The 18,572-nt window shown below is 41.8% G+C and overlaps 1 protein-coding gene across 5 annotated transcripts in view; it reads right to left on the minus strand.

The window, feature by feature from the left end:
* CHD6 (chromodomain helicase DNA binding protein 6) overlaps positions 1 to 18,572 on the minus strand; it is a 178,905-nt gene that overhangs the window by 101,332 nt on the left and 59,001 nt on the right. For all 5 annotated transcript variants that reach the window (XM_070744910.1, XM_070744909.1, XM_070744907.1 and 2 more), the window contains 2 exons: positions 12,601 to 12,728; positions 10,473 to 10,528 (listed from right to left, as the gene is read on the minus strand). In XM_070744910.1, the coding sequence (XP_070601011.1) occupies positions 10,473 to 10,505 (33 nt within the window). In that variant the 5' untranslated portion in view covers positions 10,506 to 10,528; positions 12,601 to 12,728. The remainder of the gene's footprint in view (positions 1 to 10,472; positions 10,529 to 12,600; positions 12,729 to 18,572) is intronic.

Below are 18,572 nucleotides of genomic sequence, written 5' to 3' on the forward strand. Positions count from 1 at the left end.
CTTGCTTTCTTTCTCTCTCTTTCTCTCTCTCCTCCTTTTTCTCTCTCTCTTTGTCTCTCATACACCATGCCAGCAACACAGAGAGAGAGAGAGAGCGGAGAGAGTGGAGAAAGAGCGGAGGGCGGCTTGCCAGTCCGTGGCCACCTGGACAAGCGGCCCCGCATGGCCCCAACGCCAGACTCCGCCGTTGCCTCCGCCCCTTCGCCCTCCCCGGCATCACCTGCCATGAGCGTGGCTCTCCAACTTGCCACGGCGCCCAGCGCCTCCGCCTCCCGGTAGCGCACCCGACCTTTAACTGCAGGAATGGGTGGTGGGGCGCCGCGAAGGGCTGCGCTTGAAGGCTAGCAGCGCCGGCGCCTTGACTGGACTCTTGCCTGAGGCCGACATTGTCGGCATCAGCAGCCGCCATGGTGGCATTGTTGTTGTCGCGGCGCAAAGCCACGCAGTCCCGGATTACTCACTTCTTCTTGCCTAAGATTGGGAAAGCAGCGCACTTTCCTGGGCAGCCGGCTTTGTTGGATGGCGCAGGAAAGTGGCACGTTTGAAAAGCGCGCGTTTAAAAAGCGCACCGCTTTCCCGATCTTAGGTAAGAAGAAGCTAGCAATCCAGAACTGTGTGGCTTTGCGCCACTTCAATAGTTTCTGCGCGAGGGTTTCCTAATGGCTGCACGGGCGCGCAGCTTAGAGGAAACATTATACATAGATCAATATCAGTCTTCTGAAAAGTATAAGCATGCATATGTACTCAATATTTAGTTTGGGCCCCTTTTGCAGCAATTACTGCCTCAATGAGATGTGGCATGGAAGCTATCAGCTTGTGGCATTGCTGAGGTGTTATGGAAGACGAAGATGCTTCAATAGTGGCCTTCTGCTCTTCAGCATTGTTCCGTGTCATGTCTCTCATCTTTCTCTTGGCAATGCTCCATAGATTATCTATGGGGTTCAGGTCAGGCAAGTTTGCAAGGACAGTACAGTGTTCCCTTGACTTTCGCGAGTCCGACATTCACGAAAAGTCTATACCACGGTTTTTTTAAAAATATTAATTAAAAAATACTGCACCACAAATCGATGGAACATAAACCCCCTAAAAGTGAACTCATACCTCCCTCAGAAATACCTAAAATGAATACAAATATAGTATACAGAATTAAAGAAAATAAATACACAATTCCACACCCTAGACATAAATACCCAACATCAGGTCGCTCGACAGCGATAGTCAACAAAATGTAAAGACAACTTATGTCTTTACTATTGAAACTTAATGTCTTATGTGCTTTAAGCTCATTTGCCTGTCCATTTTTCATACTTTTTTTCTCTCTTTGTATGTTTTGTTTGTTTTGACTGTTTTTATATGTAGAAATTTAATAAAGAATTTTCTACACCACGGTTTTTCCCTCCCATGACATAATACGTCATTGCCAAATTATTGTTAATAAATAATTATGTTAATAAATACCAGGATCATTAAGCATCTTCTTCAATGGTGAGTATCAGTAATAATGGTGAGTAATAATCTAAAGGTTGTTAAGGGAATGGGAAATTGTAATTCATGGCTTTAAAGTGTTAGGGGATGTCCTGCGATACTGTTCATAGCCAAAAATAGTGCAATTACTTCTGCATCTCAACTTCACGGAAATTTGACTTTTGCGGGCGGTCTTGGAACGCATCCCCCGCGAAAGTCAAGGGAGCACTGTAATCCCACGGTCATTGAAGCAGGTTTTGGTGCTTTGGGCAGTATTGGCAGGTGCCAAGTCCTGCTGGAAAATTTAAGTCACCATCCCCATAAAGCTTGTGTGCAGATGGAAGCTTGGACCACTCCAAAATCTCCTGGTCAACGGCTACATTGACCCTGGATTTAATGAAGCACAGTGGACGAATACCAGCAGATGACATGGCTCTCCAAATCAATACAGACTGTGGACCTCAAGCATCTTGCAGTGTGTGCCTCCCCATTCTTCCCTCCATATTCTTGGTTTCCAAATGAGATGCAAAAGTTTCCACAGTCAGTTTGGCTTTGCTAAAAGAAACGGCAGAGAGCAGAGCAGCAGCAGCGCTGCTATGTGAAAACATTTTCGTCCCTGATCCTCACGTTTCAGGAAGATCTAACCAGGAGGAAAGAGAAGGTATGTCCAAGGAGAAGGAGGAGAAGGGGTGCTGTGATGTACAGCAGCTCCTCGATCCCCTCCCCAATTCCGATTTATTGTATCTGGGAAGCTGCCAGATACCATAAATACACAGATATTTCCTTGCCAATTTTCACTGACTCAGGCAGAGGGAGGGGGAGGCCCGGCTGAGCTCTCTGTGTAGCAGAGGTTTTCCAACTTCAGCAACTTTAATAGCAATAGCATTTAGACTTACAGGGGGTGGACAAAACAACGGAAACACTTGACTTTGGCATCATGTTTGAACATGTTCAAATCAATCAAAACTTGACATATTTTAATGTTTTTTAAAAAAAAATATGTTATGTGATATGATTTTTTAAACTACCTTTTTTTTTTACAGAAATTTAAGGAAGTTGGTTATAACCTTCTAGAAATGGCTGACCTCTCAGACTTTCAAAGAGGCCAAATTGTTGGTGCTCAAATGGCAGGTGTTAGTGTAAGAGAAAGTGCCCGAATGTTTGGGGTTTCAAGAGGTAATGTCTCAAAAGTAATGACTGCTTTTGAAAGAGAAGGGAAAATATCCTCAGCCAAGCATAGGTCTGGTTGAAAGTCGAAGTTGTCTGAGAGAGACTGTTGGACTCTAAAGCGAATTGTTAGAGCGGATCGCAAGACCACAGCTCCTAAAATCACTGCAGAGCTCAACAGACATGTACAGAACCCAGTTTCCACAAAAACTGTTCGAAGGGAGCTTCACAAATCTGGATTCCATGGAAGAGCTGTAAGGTGCTTCCATTTTTTTGTCCACCCCTGTATATACCACCTGACAATGCTTTACAGCCCTCTCTAAGCAGTTTACAGAGAGTAAGCATATTGCCACCAACAATCTGGGTCCTCATTTTACCGACCTTGGAAGGATGGAAGGCTGAGTCAACCTTGAGCCTACTGAGATTTGATCTGCCAAACTGCTGGTAGCTGGTGATCAGCAGAAGTAGCTTGCAATACTGCACTCTAACCACTCCACCACCTAGGCACTTTAAGATATACAGACTTCACCTGTAATTCTGGGAGTTGAAGTCCAGCCCTAGTTAAGGTATATAGAATGGAATAGAATAGAATTCTTTATTGGTCAAGTGTGATTGGACATAAGGAATTTGTCTTTGGTGCATATGCTCTCAGTGTACATAAAAAAACAAGATACATTCGTCATACATTGTCAATATGGACTTCAACTGGAATTCTGGGAGTTGAGGTCCAGCCTTATTTAACACAGGTAGACCTAGACTTACAACAATTCATTTAGTGACCATTCAAAGTTACAATGTCCCTGAAAAAAGTGATTTTTTTCACAGTTAACAACCTTTGAAGAATCCCCACAAACATGTAATAAAAATTCAAATACTTGGCCACTGGTTTATACTTATGATTGTTGCTGTGTCCCAAGATCATGTTATCCCCTTTTATGACCTTCAATGGGGGAAGCCAGATTCACATAATGACCAAGTTATTAACTTATCGCCTTATCAAAATTTAGAACCCACCCCTGTCCTTCAGGAAAGAAAATGGGAAGATGTCAGGAGTAGAACTATAAATGCTAAATACTCTTCCTATCATGTAGTTAGTACTATCTAATGTAGTTAGAAGCCATTAAAATTATTAGTCTTTTCAAACGCAGTATGGAAATTATCTATGGGACTTTTATTGATTGATTGGATTTTTTTGTATTCCGCCTTTATTTCTTTATAGGTAATTCAAGGTGGTGAACTCCTCCTTTCCCCACAACAGCAATCGTGTGCGATGGATGGGGCTGAGGGAGACTAACTAGCCCAGAGCATTCAGTCATAATATAATAAACTAACATTATTAATGATCAGCTAGCATATTTTTTCTTCTTTTTTCTCCTTCTTCTTTCTCTTTCTTATGGGGACTTTGGAATCTATTATAAATATTCTAACAGACCTTCATATACTTAATATTATTTCATATACTCAGCTATTATTTCAAATGAACATGTTAATAAGGGGGCTGTCAGTTTAGAATATTCTGAAACAATGTTCTGTCTAAGCAAAAAACCTATGTGCCATTACTGATGCAAAATATATACAATAGTTCATAGATTGTACAGGATGTTATCAAGAATTCAAGAGCATCCATCGTAGGACCGAAGATCTGTGCTTCCCATCAGAAACTGTGTAAACACTGTGTGATACTGCACTTTAAAGACAAACTGTCAAGATAAGTAGACTTCAAAAATGTGACCTACTTCTTTAACCATTTGCCCGTGTATCTGCAAAGTAGATAGACCTCCTTAGGCAGTTTTGAAAACCACTTCAAAAGAGGTCACTAAAATGTAATTAATCCACCATCCATAACAAAAATATGATTGGTTTACCACAGGCCACGGAGAACCATGCAATCCCAACAGATATTTAACTTGTAGGTTTAACACTGCACATATCAAGGGAGAAAGGAAGCTGAGTCTTATCATTCAGCTTTTCTTCTACATATCTTTCACCAATAGCAAGTTGTGCAACTAACTTGGAAAAAGGAAATGCATACGAAGAAGACAACCGACCTGAAAAGAGGTAGAGCTTTGCTTTTTATTTTATTTACTTACGTTTTAAAATAAGAAACTATTCTTGATGTAAAAAGCAGTTTACAACTTCAATGATAAAATAAGCTATTCAAGTCAACCTTCTTGCCTTATATTTGTTTCTAGTGCTGTTTCAGAAAATGCATCCTGCCTTATCTACAGTATTTTTCAGAATTTAAGACGCACCTTTTTACCCCCCAAAACAGGGTAAAAACCTGGGTGTGTCTTATACACCAAATGTAGCCCCACCCAGCCACCCTCACCCTTTGGCCTCTGCCTGCCAGCAATTTACTTCCTTGCAGCAAACAATGCAGAGCCTGAATATGATAAGCAATTGAGTATCAGCCTCCCGACACACAGCTGATTCAGCACAGCAAACCACCTGCTAGAACTGAAAGTGGAACTAGCTGCATGGAGTCAAATTGCTGCGAGGTGGACTGCTGGCAATGTTGGACTGATGAAACTGCAAAGAGGTAAGCAATAACTATAAATATCTATAGAATGTTCAAATTATTAGACTTATTTTTTAAAGACTGCTTTATTATTGTTTTAGACAACTTAACAAAATGAAGAAGCTTTTTAAAATAAATGCTTGGTCTGAAGAGACCCAGTGCTGTCGTTTCTTCTTTTAAATAACAGTGAATAACTATACTTCCAGAAAGCCACATCAAATTTAAAGATCTGTAAAAGTATAATCTGAAATGTAACAGTATCCTGTTTAGTATTACGATAAGGCAGCTGAGTTAAATCCTAAATTAGGAGAAATTAGTGTGACTACATAAGAAAACTTTCTGGCATTAATATATTGCCATAATGTACATTTCTCCAATTCTTTGCTATTTCTATGGGTCAGACACACATGCACAGAAATACAGAGCAAACAGTGTATATCACCTGTGCTGTTTTCAGTTTGCTGTTTGGCAAATTGCTGAGAGGCAGAGGTCTTTTTTCCTTGATTTCCTACCCCAAAATTCAGGTGTGTCTTATATTCCAAAAAATACAGTAAATATTGGGCAGTGTAGCAATGCAATATGAATCTGAATGCAGTTTGTCATGTTTGAAAATTGGAATAAAAAATCCAAACTTATAAACTTATCAAGATGTCTATAGGCACCACCTTCGACTTCTATATTTTTGGGGAAACAAGTCTTGAGATCTTAACCATATAAAGAATTTATTTATTTATTAAGAGATTATAGTATAGTCCAAGAGAGCTAATTCAACGTTTTTAAATTAATATGCTAATTCCATCGAGGAACTTCTTACCCTAAGTTTGTTTAAAGCCTCCCTTTTTTAATGCACTACCAGAAAAAGGAGAAAGAAACGAAAGAAAAACACAAATGTTTAAAACTAGCCATTTAAACATTGGAACAGATATCGATAACAGACAAGTAAATATATTTACTTGCTGCTTTTTGATATCCTTCTCAAATGAATTAAGTATCAAGCTATATTCAGAACTGAGTTAACAGGGCATCAAAGCTATTTTGATCTTTCAGAATCAAACCAGAAAGCCCAATACTGTTTATTAATCCAATATGTCACCATTACAAGTTCTATCAAGCTAATTCTCAATACTTAAAGACAGATTGAATAAAAACACTAAATTAAAAATTATAAAAAGTCATAAATCTACAAATTTGTGTGACAAGGTGAGCTCTATCTCTACGCCCATTCGCCTAAACCTCTGATGAAAAAGGTACCCAAAGGACATTTATGAAGTTAAAAGGGAACAAGAAAAGACAAAGGGCTGGAAAGTAATTTTGACTATTGCACATGGTAGAGCACAAATATTTCCTATCTGTGGTAGCATTTTTAACATGATTCCTATCTCCTTCCAGAATAATGCAGTTTGGAGAAGATATATTTCACAGATCATCAATGTATGCTCCAAGTCAGTTTACTAGAAATTATTACCAAAGAAAAGGAAGTGATATAAATACAGTTCTAACCAAGGCTTCAATATTTTACACGAAAAATAGACTTCCAAGATAAAGTATAAATCTTAGTACAACCACTCTAATGCATAAAAGGAAACATTCACAAAAGGCGGCAATACAGATTCTCCTTCAAAATGCATTTGCTACATTCTGCTGCATGACATAAAGCAGTTTCTCTATTATTTGGATTGCTTTGAAATTTATTAAACAAACTGAAGAGAAAGAACGTAGAGGGTTAATCTGTGGCCTTCATGGAACATTTAGCTTCCTCTTTCCCTTCTATTTCTTACAACCACTGCTGCCTTTATCTTGGAAACCAATTCAATGGTTGGCTGCCAAAGAATAAAAACAACTTCACTGAGAAAGGAGATTCAAGGGAAATTTTTATCCATAGCATTCACTAGTATCCTGCCAATCAACAAATACACATCTCCATATCATTCATTTGGGAAAGAAGGTACGTGTCTGTCCATTCTACTTAACAAGGAATGCAGTCCTCCTGTGTCCTACATTGAGCTTTGAAGATTAACAGCAGAAAATCATGGGTTGACTTGATGCTCCTTCGAAGCTCTAAGGCAGTGTTTCCCAACCTTTTTTGAGCCGCGGCACATTATTCATATTTTCAAAATCCTGGGGAACACTGAACGGGGAGGTGGGGGGGTGGCTAAAGAAAAGTTTTGACAAAAAAAAATCTTCCTCCATTTCGCTCTATTTCTCCCTCACTCTTTCTCTCTCTTCCTTCCCTTCTTTCTCTCTCTCCATCCCTCTTTCTTTCTTCCTCTCTTTTTTGCTCTCTTTCTCTCTCCCTCCTTCCCTCCCTATACAGTGGAACCTCAACATACGAGCAGCTCTACTTGCGAGCAACTCGAGATAAGAGCTTGGGAGGGAGCGTCATTTCCGTTCGCCTCCCGAGCTCACATCTGGGATACGAGCCACGCCTCCCTGACTCTTTCGGCGAAGGAAGGAAGGCAAGGAAGCGCCCGGCTCCTCTCTGCTCGTAGTATCCCACTTGGTAAGCATTCGCTTGGCTTCTGCTTGGGGATGGGGGGGTCCTTGGCTTCTGCTTGGGGGTGGGGGGGGCCGTCCCCGCTTTAGGAGCAGCAAAGAAGCCACGCGCCGGTTTTGAAAGATCGGAGCCAGCATGGAAAGCTTCCCCAGGCTGGCTCCAATCTTTTAGAACACACGCGCGGCTTTTCCGCTGACTCCTAAAGCGGGGAAGTTCGCCAGGAGTCAGCAAAGAAGCCGCGCGTGTGTTTTAAAAGATCGGAGCCGGCATGGGGAGGCTTTCAATCAACCCCCGAGTCCGGGTTGGGGGCTCGGGGGCTGATTGAAAGCCTCCCCATGCCGGCTCCGATGTTTTAAAACACACGCGCGGCTTCTTTGCTAACTCCTGGCGAACTTCCCCGCTTTAGGAGTCAGCGAAGAAGTCGCGCGCGTGTTTTAAAACATCGGAGCCGGCATGGGGAGGCTTTCAATCAACCCCCGAGCCCGGGTTGGGGGCTCAGGGGCTGATTGAAAGCCTCCCCATGCCGGCTCCGATCTTTTAAAATACACACGCGGCTTCTTTGCTGACTCCTGGCGAACTTCCCCGCTTCAGCCGACGTCTTTTCCCCTCAGCCCTCGGGCTTGCACGCATTAATCACTTTTACATTGTTTCCTATGGGAAACAATGTTTCGACATACGAGCTTTTCGACGTGCGAGCCTCCTTCCGGAACCAATTAATTTCGTAAGTCGGGGTTCCACTGTATGTCTTTCTCTCTCCCTTGCTCTCTCTGCCTCTCTTGCTATCTCTCTTTCATTCTCTCTCTTTCTTTCTTTCTCTCTTTCTCTCTCTCTCTCTGTCTCTCTTTCTCTGTCTCTCTTTCTCTCTCTCTTGCTAGCTCTCTCTCTCTTTCTCTTTCTCTTTCTCTGTCTCTCTCTCTCTGCCTCTCTTGCTATGTCTCTCTTGCTCTCTCTCTCTCTCTCTCTCTGCCTCTCTTGCTATGTCTCTCTTGCTCTGTCTCTCTTTCTCTCTCTTCCTTTCTTCTCTGCGGAGGCCGGCGAAGGTTTTTCTTATTTTAAATGTTCCGGGTGGCAGGGGGATGCGGAGCCCGCAAGCACACACACCCGACATTCCAAATTCTGCCTCAGCTGTGAGAAGAACGCCTGCCCCGCCTGTCCTGCAGCCCTTTCGCTGACAGCCTGGGACAAAAGCGCTCCGTGAAGGGACTGCAAGAGGGGCCGGGCGAGCATTAGCAGCCGGATGAGGAGGACGAGAAGCCGCTGCAGCCACCCCCAATCCCCCCCCCCCTTCCCTGGGTGCCTTCCAAAGGCCCCTGGAAAAAGGCAGGAGGTAGCAACAAGGCGCGAGGACAAGCAGGCAGCTTGGCGGAGGGGAAGCGCTGAGGGGCTCTCCTCCTTCCCCACCCCCGCGCTTCTCTCCCGCCCTGGCTTTTGCTTTGCCCGCAGATTTCCCCGCAGTTCAAAAGGAGGCAAGAGGTGGCCTGGATGAAATTGCGGGGAAATCATGGGGCGAAGCAAAAGCCAGGGCGGGAGAGAAGCGCGGGGGTGGGGAAGGAGGAGAGCCCCTCAGCGCTTCCCCTCCACCAAGCTGCCTACTTGTCCTCATGCCTCGTTGCTACCTCATGCTGCTCCCACCATGGCTGCGCGCGGTTCCGGTGCCCCTGGCTGAAGGTCGTCCTGTGGCTGGTCTTGGGCTTTACGGTGGCTTCCTGGTTCCCTCTCCTCCCTCCGCCTGTGTCTACCGCCAGCGCCTCATTCCTCGGAGCTGCCGCTTCCTTCCAGGCAGCCCAGCCACGCTGCCGTAGAAAGTGCAGAGGTTATTGCCGCCGCCTCTGCCTCCACTCAGGGAGCCACCGTGGTTGAGCTGAGGGAGAGGAAAAGGCGCGGTGACCACGGTGGCTCCCTGAGTGGAGGCAGAAGTGGTGGCAATAACCTCTGTGCTTTCTACGGCAGCGTGGCTGAGCTGGACGGAGGGAAGCGGCAGCTCCCACTCGAGGAACCCACGGCAACGGGCGACGGCTTGGTGGGAGGCGACGGCGGGAGACACAGGCGGTGGGAGGAGAGGGAACCAGGAAGCGACTGTGTAGCCCAAGACCACCCACAGGACGACACTCAGGCAGGGGCGCCGGCAGCGCCTTGCCCAGCTTGAGCTTCTCGCGGCACACCTGGCCATGTCTCGCGGCACACTACTGTGCCGCGGCACACCGGTTGGGAAACGCTGCTCTAAGGCACATCCCAAACACCTCAAATTCTATCTTAGGAAAAACAATCATATAATTTCCATTCACATCTTACAGTTTCCAAGAGCAAGATTCACATAACCAAGGCACATGCTTGATTTTTTTTTTAGTCAAACCAATAAAGAGAGGTACAGATACAACTTACTTCTGGGACTGGAAGTTCCATCATGAAGTCATTGATATAAGAAGTCACACCAAATTTTACCACTTTGACAGTGGTTGTTAAGTAAATCACATGTTCATTAAGTGAATGCAACTTCCCTAATGGACACTTTTAAAAGGTTTCAAATTGTGATCACGGGACTGTAGGATGATGCAGCCTACTAAAAATGTAAGATGGATGCTAAGCACTCAAACTGCAATCAAGTGACCCTGGGGACAGTGTGATGGTCATATATATGAGTATAAATTATCACTTTCCCCAAAACAATCATAACTAGGAACATCATTAAGTGAATAGTCATAATTCAAGGACTGCCTGTATTTCTTTTTCTCCCCTAGACAAGAAGAAATTATGGAACTAACTGCTGAACCATAATATACCAAGGAATGTTACACATATCAATTTTTGCAAAAAGTGAAATTTACCAACCTGTTTGTCTTTCTTCTGTATTTTCATTATCATAAATTTCGGGGTATATATTATTTCTGCAAAATATAAAACAAATCTCATTCTACAAATTCAAACACAGAAGATCAGTCTGGGAAGTCTTAATGCTCTTTCCAAAGTTCTACCCTTCACTTAATAAAAATAGTATCCATGAAAGATGAGTTTCTAGAACATAACAAAATTCCTGTGACACCTTAAAAGATTTGCTGGTTTAATGTGAAATAACCTTTCAAAGTATTTATTATCTTTTAAAATATCAATGGACAATATTGGGGTTTAAGGTTTTTTTTGTGGTGATAGAAATCCAATTTATTCCTTTCCCTGATGGGACAGGTTCATCTGGAGAAAAAGAAGGAAGGCTTTATGAACTGGAGGGAATGAAGAATTGTGGTTTTTTAAAAACAAACAAACATAAATACAGCTATGTCCTAACCACATTTGTTGGGCAATAAGCCCTTTTAAATGTAGAAGTGCTTACTGCTGAACAGATACAATTGGGAATGCACTATAAGCAAGTTGCTGAATACAAGATAACATTACTGTACAGCGTCAAAGATATTGACAAACAGCTCCAGTTTATAAATAAATGCAACACCTTTTCAGTTGCTAAGGTATTCAAATTACCATAATTCATTATTCCTGATGGAAACATTGTTACCCATAAGGATATGACACCTCTAGTGCTCTTCCATGGAAATGAGAGAGAAAAATAAATAAGCATGTACAGAATTCCTAATTCCACTGCTATGACTCATGAGTTGGAATGCAGATCTGGATGTTAAAATTCACTACATTGGAGGAAACTCAGATGAAAGAGGATTATCTTAAAAGAAAGGGCTAAATATACAAATCATACAAAGGTTAGGTTGTGCTTTCCCCGAGGAGCCCTTTCTCCAATTAGAATCTAACTCTTAATGTACTGGGAGGAAATGCACAGAGCTCCTATTCTGCAGTAATTAAGAAATTAAGTAATTAAGAAATTTAATGACAGTAAATTCTTCACATTTTTTAATGTATACGGAAGCTAAATATTAAAAAAATACAAGATCATACACAGAACACATATATACATCAACTAATATTGTTTTTTATCAGTTTGTTTAGCTTTATTTACTATGCACTGCTGGTGATTATGATAAATTTAGGTTTGCATTTTAAAAGTCAGACTTTCTTATTGCTCTGATTCATTTGATCAGCTTTGATGTGTATACTCAGGTTTTCTGGATTTTGAGTTTTTATAATACTTTTAGGTGCAGAATTCTCTAGTTTGTAAAGCCTCATATGTGCAGTATAATACTTTTGATTTTATGGTTGTAACATTAAGATTATTCATATAAAGATTAAGCAGCAGGAAACAGTCCTAATACAAACATTACAGGCACAATACAGGCAGAGAATCCAGCAGAGAAAATAAGAATGCATGGCTTTTTCCTGTTTGCGCAGTTCAGACAGGCAAACTATCAAAAAAGAAGTTGCTGAAACTGTTGCTTTAATGTGGTATAATCAGAGGTGGGCTGCCGCCGGTTCAGACTGGTTCGGGAGAACTGTTAGTTCCTATATATCTCACTCTCTGCCTTGCTCGTCCCGCCTACACGCCCCAGCTGATTTCTGTGCCTCGCCTGCTCTACTCACTGCAGCTTATTGAGAAGGTGTACTGGAAGCCGCATGCAGGAAATCACCATGTGTTTGAAGCCCTGCACAAGTGCACTCATTTTTCGGTTCTGCACTAGGTAAACCCATTGTTTAATTATGTGTAGCCCACCTCTGGGTTAATTATTGGACCAGCACTTGGGAGGCACATATTTAAGTCCATGCACATTCCTGGTATGATTGTTTCCCCCCCTCCCCCAATCTACCTAACAGTACTATTGTGGGGAAAAGTGAACACTTGTACTCTGCTTTGAGCTGCTGAGTCCATAAATCAACAAACAAGACAGTGGACTGATAATAATCCATGCTGACTGCTATCCCCAAACAGCAAAATTAGCCAAGTTGGTAGTTTTTAATTTGAAAAAAAGAATTAGAAAATGAAGACAAAAAACCCAATCAAAGCACAGCAAGAGATTATTTTCCATCCACTCTAGCAACACACAAAGAAATATGAACTTGCCTTTTCCAGGAGCAATACATTGCCTTTTTTTGAGGAGAGGAATGAAGGAACTTGTTCAGTTCAAAAATTGGAAACCAAAGAATGTGAACTCTTCAAAGTAAGATCTCCTCCATTTTTATTTCAGTATCCTACAAGAGACATAAAATAATGTTATTATTTCTTTCCTATTACAAGAAAGATAATACAAGAGACAGAAGGAAAGTTATCACAGCAGCATCTCTAAATATAAAAACAAAGCAGGACATTTACATGTGAAATGATGTTCAAATCAAATGTCTTATTCCAAAGATGGAATGTTTCATCACAGCTGACCGAAAAAGAGTCTAGACATTGCAAATGATTTCTTAGTTTTATTCTAATTTTAATGTTTTTAACTAGCTTGCAAATCTGCATAGATAATCCCTAAGTAGCAATAGCAACAACGCTTAGACTTATATACCACTTTACAATTTTCTCTAAGCGGTTTACAGAGTCAGCATATTACCCCCAACAATCTGGGTCCTCATTTTACCCAAACTGGAAGGATGGAAGGCTGAATCAACCTTGATCCTAGTGAGATTTGAACTGACAAATTGCAGTCAGCTGCCAGCAGCAGAAGTAGACTACAGTACTGCACTCTAACCACTACACCAATTTATTAGTAAAAATTATTAGTATTAGTAAGTAACTAGTAGTAATTAGTAAACTATTATTATTTGCAAGTGATTACTGCTTCTGGAAAAACATTACAAATCTTCTAAAATCAGCCCGTTGCCTAGACAGAGATGCAGGCCTGGCCTTCCCAGTGTTTTGTCCTCCAATGATTGGTTGGGTTGGGTTTTCCCCATGAGCACTGAAAACATGTTTTGTGTCTCCTGCTTTCGTGATTCATAGTGATTTGCTATCGTGGCAAAAAACATTCAACAAACAACTTCACAAGAATAGTATGGCAACTAATTAGTGGTGCTTTTGCGCAGGTCAAATTCCATCATGTTTACCTAATTTCAGATTTTGTACTGCAATTTTAATTTGAGAATGGGCAACTAGCAATGAACTAATATCTCAAGAAAGGTAAAGAAAGGTAGAGGCACCAAATTTAAGAAGAACCTTTCTGGAACAGGAATATTATTTTCTGTTTCCTGGAATAACTATCTCTCTTGAAACTACTCTCTCTTGAAAATCAAGTTGAAGCAAAGTTACAATATTCACAGAACAGCATGAATTCCAAAACACTTGAAAATCAAGAAAGATAATTTAGCATTATACAGAGGTCTGGCAACTTGTTTTAGAGACTCAATGTAATGGATCCATTAGGTAAAAAGCAAACTTGGCCCAAGAGCCATTGTAAACCATTCAAGTACCCCTTACTAATTTCAAATTATAAGAAAATTCTACCACTCATGTACCTTTTATTGGATCAAGCTGATGTGGTTTTTTCACTACTACCAAAGAGGTAATGGAGTCAATTGGATCAAATAATTTGATTACAAATGATATCCAATGCACAACTTGTTTTTTAAAGTCCATGTAAAAAATATACTCGTGTATACAAATGTTTACAATTGTTACAAAGCAAAGCAAAATAAGCAAAGAAATCCTACAAAGTAGAAAACAAAGATAGCATAATGATCAGTTGATTATCAGCTATTTCTGAAACATGTGCAATGAATGAAAGAACAGTTTGCAAATTCACTGAGCAAAATAATTAAAATCTCTTTTGACTACATAAATTATATTTTACCATTAAAAAATCTGCATGATTATTTTTCCAGGCTTCTTTCTTTTAAAACAGTATCTGTTGGAAATGTGGAAGTATCATGCCTATGCAGATAATTTAAAAATTTGATAATGCCCCAAATAGAGAATTTAATTGGCATTTTATTTGTTCAAAAAGGGCAAGTGAAAAATTGTGACTCAAGTAGAACACATTGAATAGCTGGAGGTAGAATGCTTCTTTTATTCTTACACTAAACATGGAAAGCTAAAATAGGGATTTTTAATAAATGTACCCAAATAGCAAGATTGATTTTCAGTACTACATAATTTGATTTATAGAGTTAGATAAATGAGTGGAATTTACTGTTCTGCCACAGACATCAAAATGACAGGTTGGCCCTTCTTTTCCACAGCTTTTTCTTGTTCTAACTTGTGCTTTTTCAACTAGCAATTTCAGGATTTGAATGCAAGTAACCTATTTGAATCCATTCAAAATTATAACATGAAGCTTCAAATGAATGACTATATAGCAGGGGTCCCCAAACTTTTTACGCAGGGGGCCAGTTCACTGTCCCTCGGACTGTTGGGGGGCCGGACTATTAAAAAAAACTATGAACAAATCCCTATGCACACTGCACATACCTTATTTTAAAATAAAAAACAAAATGGGAATGTACTATTTAGAGGGGGGGGGAAAGAAGTCTGAAATTCATATATGTTTATGTTTTGTTTTTAATTTTCTTTTGTTAACATCTGATTGTAGGTTTTCTTGGCTTATAGAAAAATGTATAAAGAAAGAAGGAAGCACTTTGGCATAATGGTTAATAAGTTAGAAATATAATTGGTGTACTTTTTGAAGGAACATTAAGGAGGGAATTTAATTAAAAGAAAATGAATGTAACTGGATGACAAAATTAGAAAAAAAAACTTTTGCAACTTTTTTGATGATTGATATTAGTTACTAACAAAATACTGCATTTTATTCATAGAAAATTAGATGGAGCACTGTGTTGTGTCACTCACCCGCGGGCCAGATAAATGGCCTCAGCGGGCCGCATGCGGGCCGCGGGTTATAGTTTGTGGACTGTAGTTTGCTATAAAGGATGGTTAGCTCTAGCATTCTGCAACCCAACAAGACAGACAGAGACTTCAGAGGATAATTAGAACTGCAGAGAAAACAATTGCTACCAACCTGCTTTCCATTGAGGACCTGTATACTGCATGAGTCAAAAAGAGGGCTGTGAAAATATTTACAGACCCCTCACATCCTGGACACAAACTGTTTCAACTCCTTCCCTCAAAACAAAGCTCAAGACAACTAGACACAATAACAGTTTTTCCCCCAAACACCATCACTCTGCTAAACAAATAATTCCCTCGATACTTTCAAACTATTTACTAAGTCTGCACTACCATTAATCTTCTCATTGTTCCCATCACTCATCTCCTCCTACTAATGACTGTAACTTTGTTGCTTGTATCCTTACAATTTATATTGACTGGTTCCTAATATGATTAATTGCTTATTTGTACTATCATTAAGTGTTGTACCTTATGATTCTTGACAAATATATCTTTTCTTTTATATACACTGAGAGCATGTGCACCAAGACAAATTCCTTGTGTGTCCAATCACAGTTGGCCAATAAAAATTCTATTCTATTCTATTAAAATGAAAACAAAGCTATTCAAGCTGCATGCTATTCTATAATAAAAAGTGGCAATCTCCCACCACATGACGCAAACTTAACCAACCCAAAACTCTGCCAAACAATTGGCAGAAAACTTTGAGAGAAACGTAAAATTTGGCTTCAGTCTTAACTATTGCTCCTCCTACCTACTATTTAGTGATTTTATTTTTTAAAACGTATTAGTGAACACTTATGCAGTTAAATTCTAATGCATCAACTTTTTTTTTTTTTAAATAACACACAGGTTTTAAAAGCTGCAAAATTGCAACAAGAAGGGGCTATTTGTTCATGAAACCCAACTAATCAGCACTGTGTATAGCCGGTTTCTCCTGCAAACTCACAAAACTGGTTTTCCCTGAACGCAATTCTAGGTTTATTTAAAAAAAAGTCCATTTGCAGCAATCAATGTACACCACTTGAATAATGCTTTTGTTCAACAGTCTGGCCCCAGTTGGCCAATGAGATCCCTATGAGGCCCACAAGCAGGAGCATTCTACTGTGAATATTCCTAAGAACTGTAGTTAGAGACATACATATTTCATATTATAATCAGTTTGCTTGCTCTATTTTTTCTACGAGTTACATTAGGTATTTCCCTAATAGAATAGAATAGAATTCTTTATTGGCCAAGTGTGATTGGACACACAAGGAATTTGTCTTGGTGCATATACTCTCAGTGTATATAAAAGAAAATATAGATTTGTCAAGAATCACGTGGTACAACACTTAATGATTGTCATAGGGGTCAAATAAGCAATGAAGAAAGAATCAATATTAAAAAAAATCTTAGGATACAAGCAACAAGTTACACTCATCTTATACCTATTCTCCAAACTTCATTTTTTGGAATTGTTAACTTGTGAAAAAATATTATTTATGAATTCATTGAGCAAAAGGAGGGCCTGCTTTTTAATGTACCAAGACACGCCTTTCTCAAGGAAAGACTCCAGATATTAAAATTCCTTTCAAATTAGTAAAATTTCTAGTGACTTTACTTCATGTGTTTTTCAGGCATCTCAAGTTCTCTATACAGTGATCCCTCGAGTTTCGCGTCCTCGAGCATCGCGAAAGGGCTATATCGCGAGTTTTCAACCCGGAAGTAAACTCCACCATCTGCGCATGCGTGCCCTTTTTTTCTATGGCCACGCATGCGTAGATGGTGGAGTTTCCCCAGCTGGGGTCCGCTTCCCAGCTGGGAAGCGATAAGAGCAACGGGGTGGGCGGGGGAAGGCCGGGCGGCGCGCGCGCGGGGGTCCGCTTCCCAGCTGGGAAGCAATAAGAGCAACGGGGTGGGCGGGGGAAGGCCGGGCGGCGCGCGCGCGGGGTCCGCTTCCCAGCTGGGAAGAAATAAGAGCAACGGGGTGGGCGGGGGAAGGCCGGGCGGCGCGCGCGCGGGGTCCGCTTCCCAGCTGGGAAGCAATAAGAGCAAGGGGGTGGGCGGGGGAAGGCCGGGCGGCGCGCGCGCGGGGTCCGCTTCCCAGCTGGGAAGCAATAAGAGCAACGGGGTGGGCGGGGGAAGGCCGGGCGGCGCGCGCGCGAGGTCCGCTTCCCAGCTGGGAAGCAATGAGAGCAACGGGGTGGGCGGGGAAAGGCCGGGCGGCGCGCACGCGAGGTCCGCTTCCCAGCTGGGAAGCAATGAGAGCAACGGGGTGGGCGGGGGAAGGCCGGGCGGCGCGCGCGCGAGGTCCGCTTCCCAGCTGGGAAGCAATGAGAGCAACGGGGTGGGCGGGGGAAGGCCGGGCGGCGCGCGCGCGAAGTCCGCTTCCCAGCTGGGAAGCAATGAGAGCAACGGGGTGGGCGGGGGAAGGCCGGGCGGCGCGCGCGCGAGGTACGCTTCCCAGCTGGGAAGCAATAAGAGCAACGGGGTGGGCGGGGGAAGGCCGGGCGGCGCGCGCGCGCGAACAAGCGGCAGCAGCGAGGCGGCAGGGAAACCCCATTCTTCGGCTCCTCGCTGCTGCGATGGAAGTAAAAACACCATCTGCGCATGCGCAGATGGTGTTTTTACTTCCGCACCGCTACTTCGTGAAAAATCGATCATCGCTTGGGGTCCTGGAACGGAACCCTCGCGATGATCGAGGGACCACTGTATTCTATATCTTGAATGATTACTCTCAATATTTATTTATGATTCGTTCAATTTTTATAGCTGTCAGTTTCAACTAAATGACCCTGAACAGCTTACAATTACATGCATATAACATTTTAAATTATTTTATGTAATTTTTTTAATTTATTGTAAATTGTTTGGGAAATCCTCCTTTCAACTGCAAAACAGTACTGAAGTGTTGTACTATAATCAAGTATCAAGGAATCCATCATGTATCTACTGCAACAGCATCGCCTCTGAACATGTACTTATCATATTTTTCGGAATTTAAGGCACACCTTAGTTTTGGGGAAGGAAAACAAAGAAAATAGGCGTTGATTGCTTACCTGAACGCCTCTTCTCGTACGGTGAGCGGGTACAGCAGTCACATGGGTTGCTCATGTCCAATCCGGTGGAACTGAGCCTAGTATTAAAAAAGCTTGCCGGATCCGCCCCTTCCCCAGAATTCGCGAATCCATAGACTAGGCTCAGTTGTGAAG

This window comes from Erythrolamprus reginae, chromosome 3 (genome assembly GCF_031021105.1).
Source record: "Erythrolamprus reginae isolate rEryReg1 chromosome 3, rEryReg1.hap1, whole genome shotgun sequence".
In the NCBI taxonomy this organism is placed as follows: domain Eukaryota; kingdom Metazoa; phylum Chordata; class Lepidosauria; order Squamata; family Dipsadidae; genus Erythrolamprus; species Erythrolamprus reginae.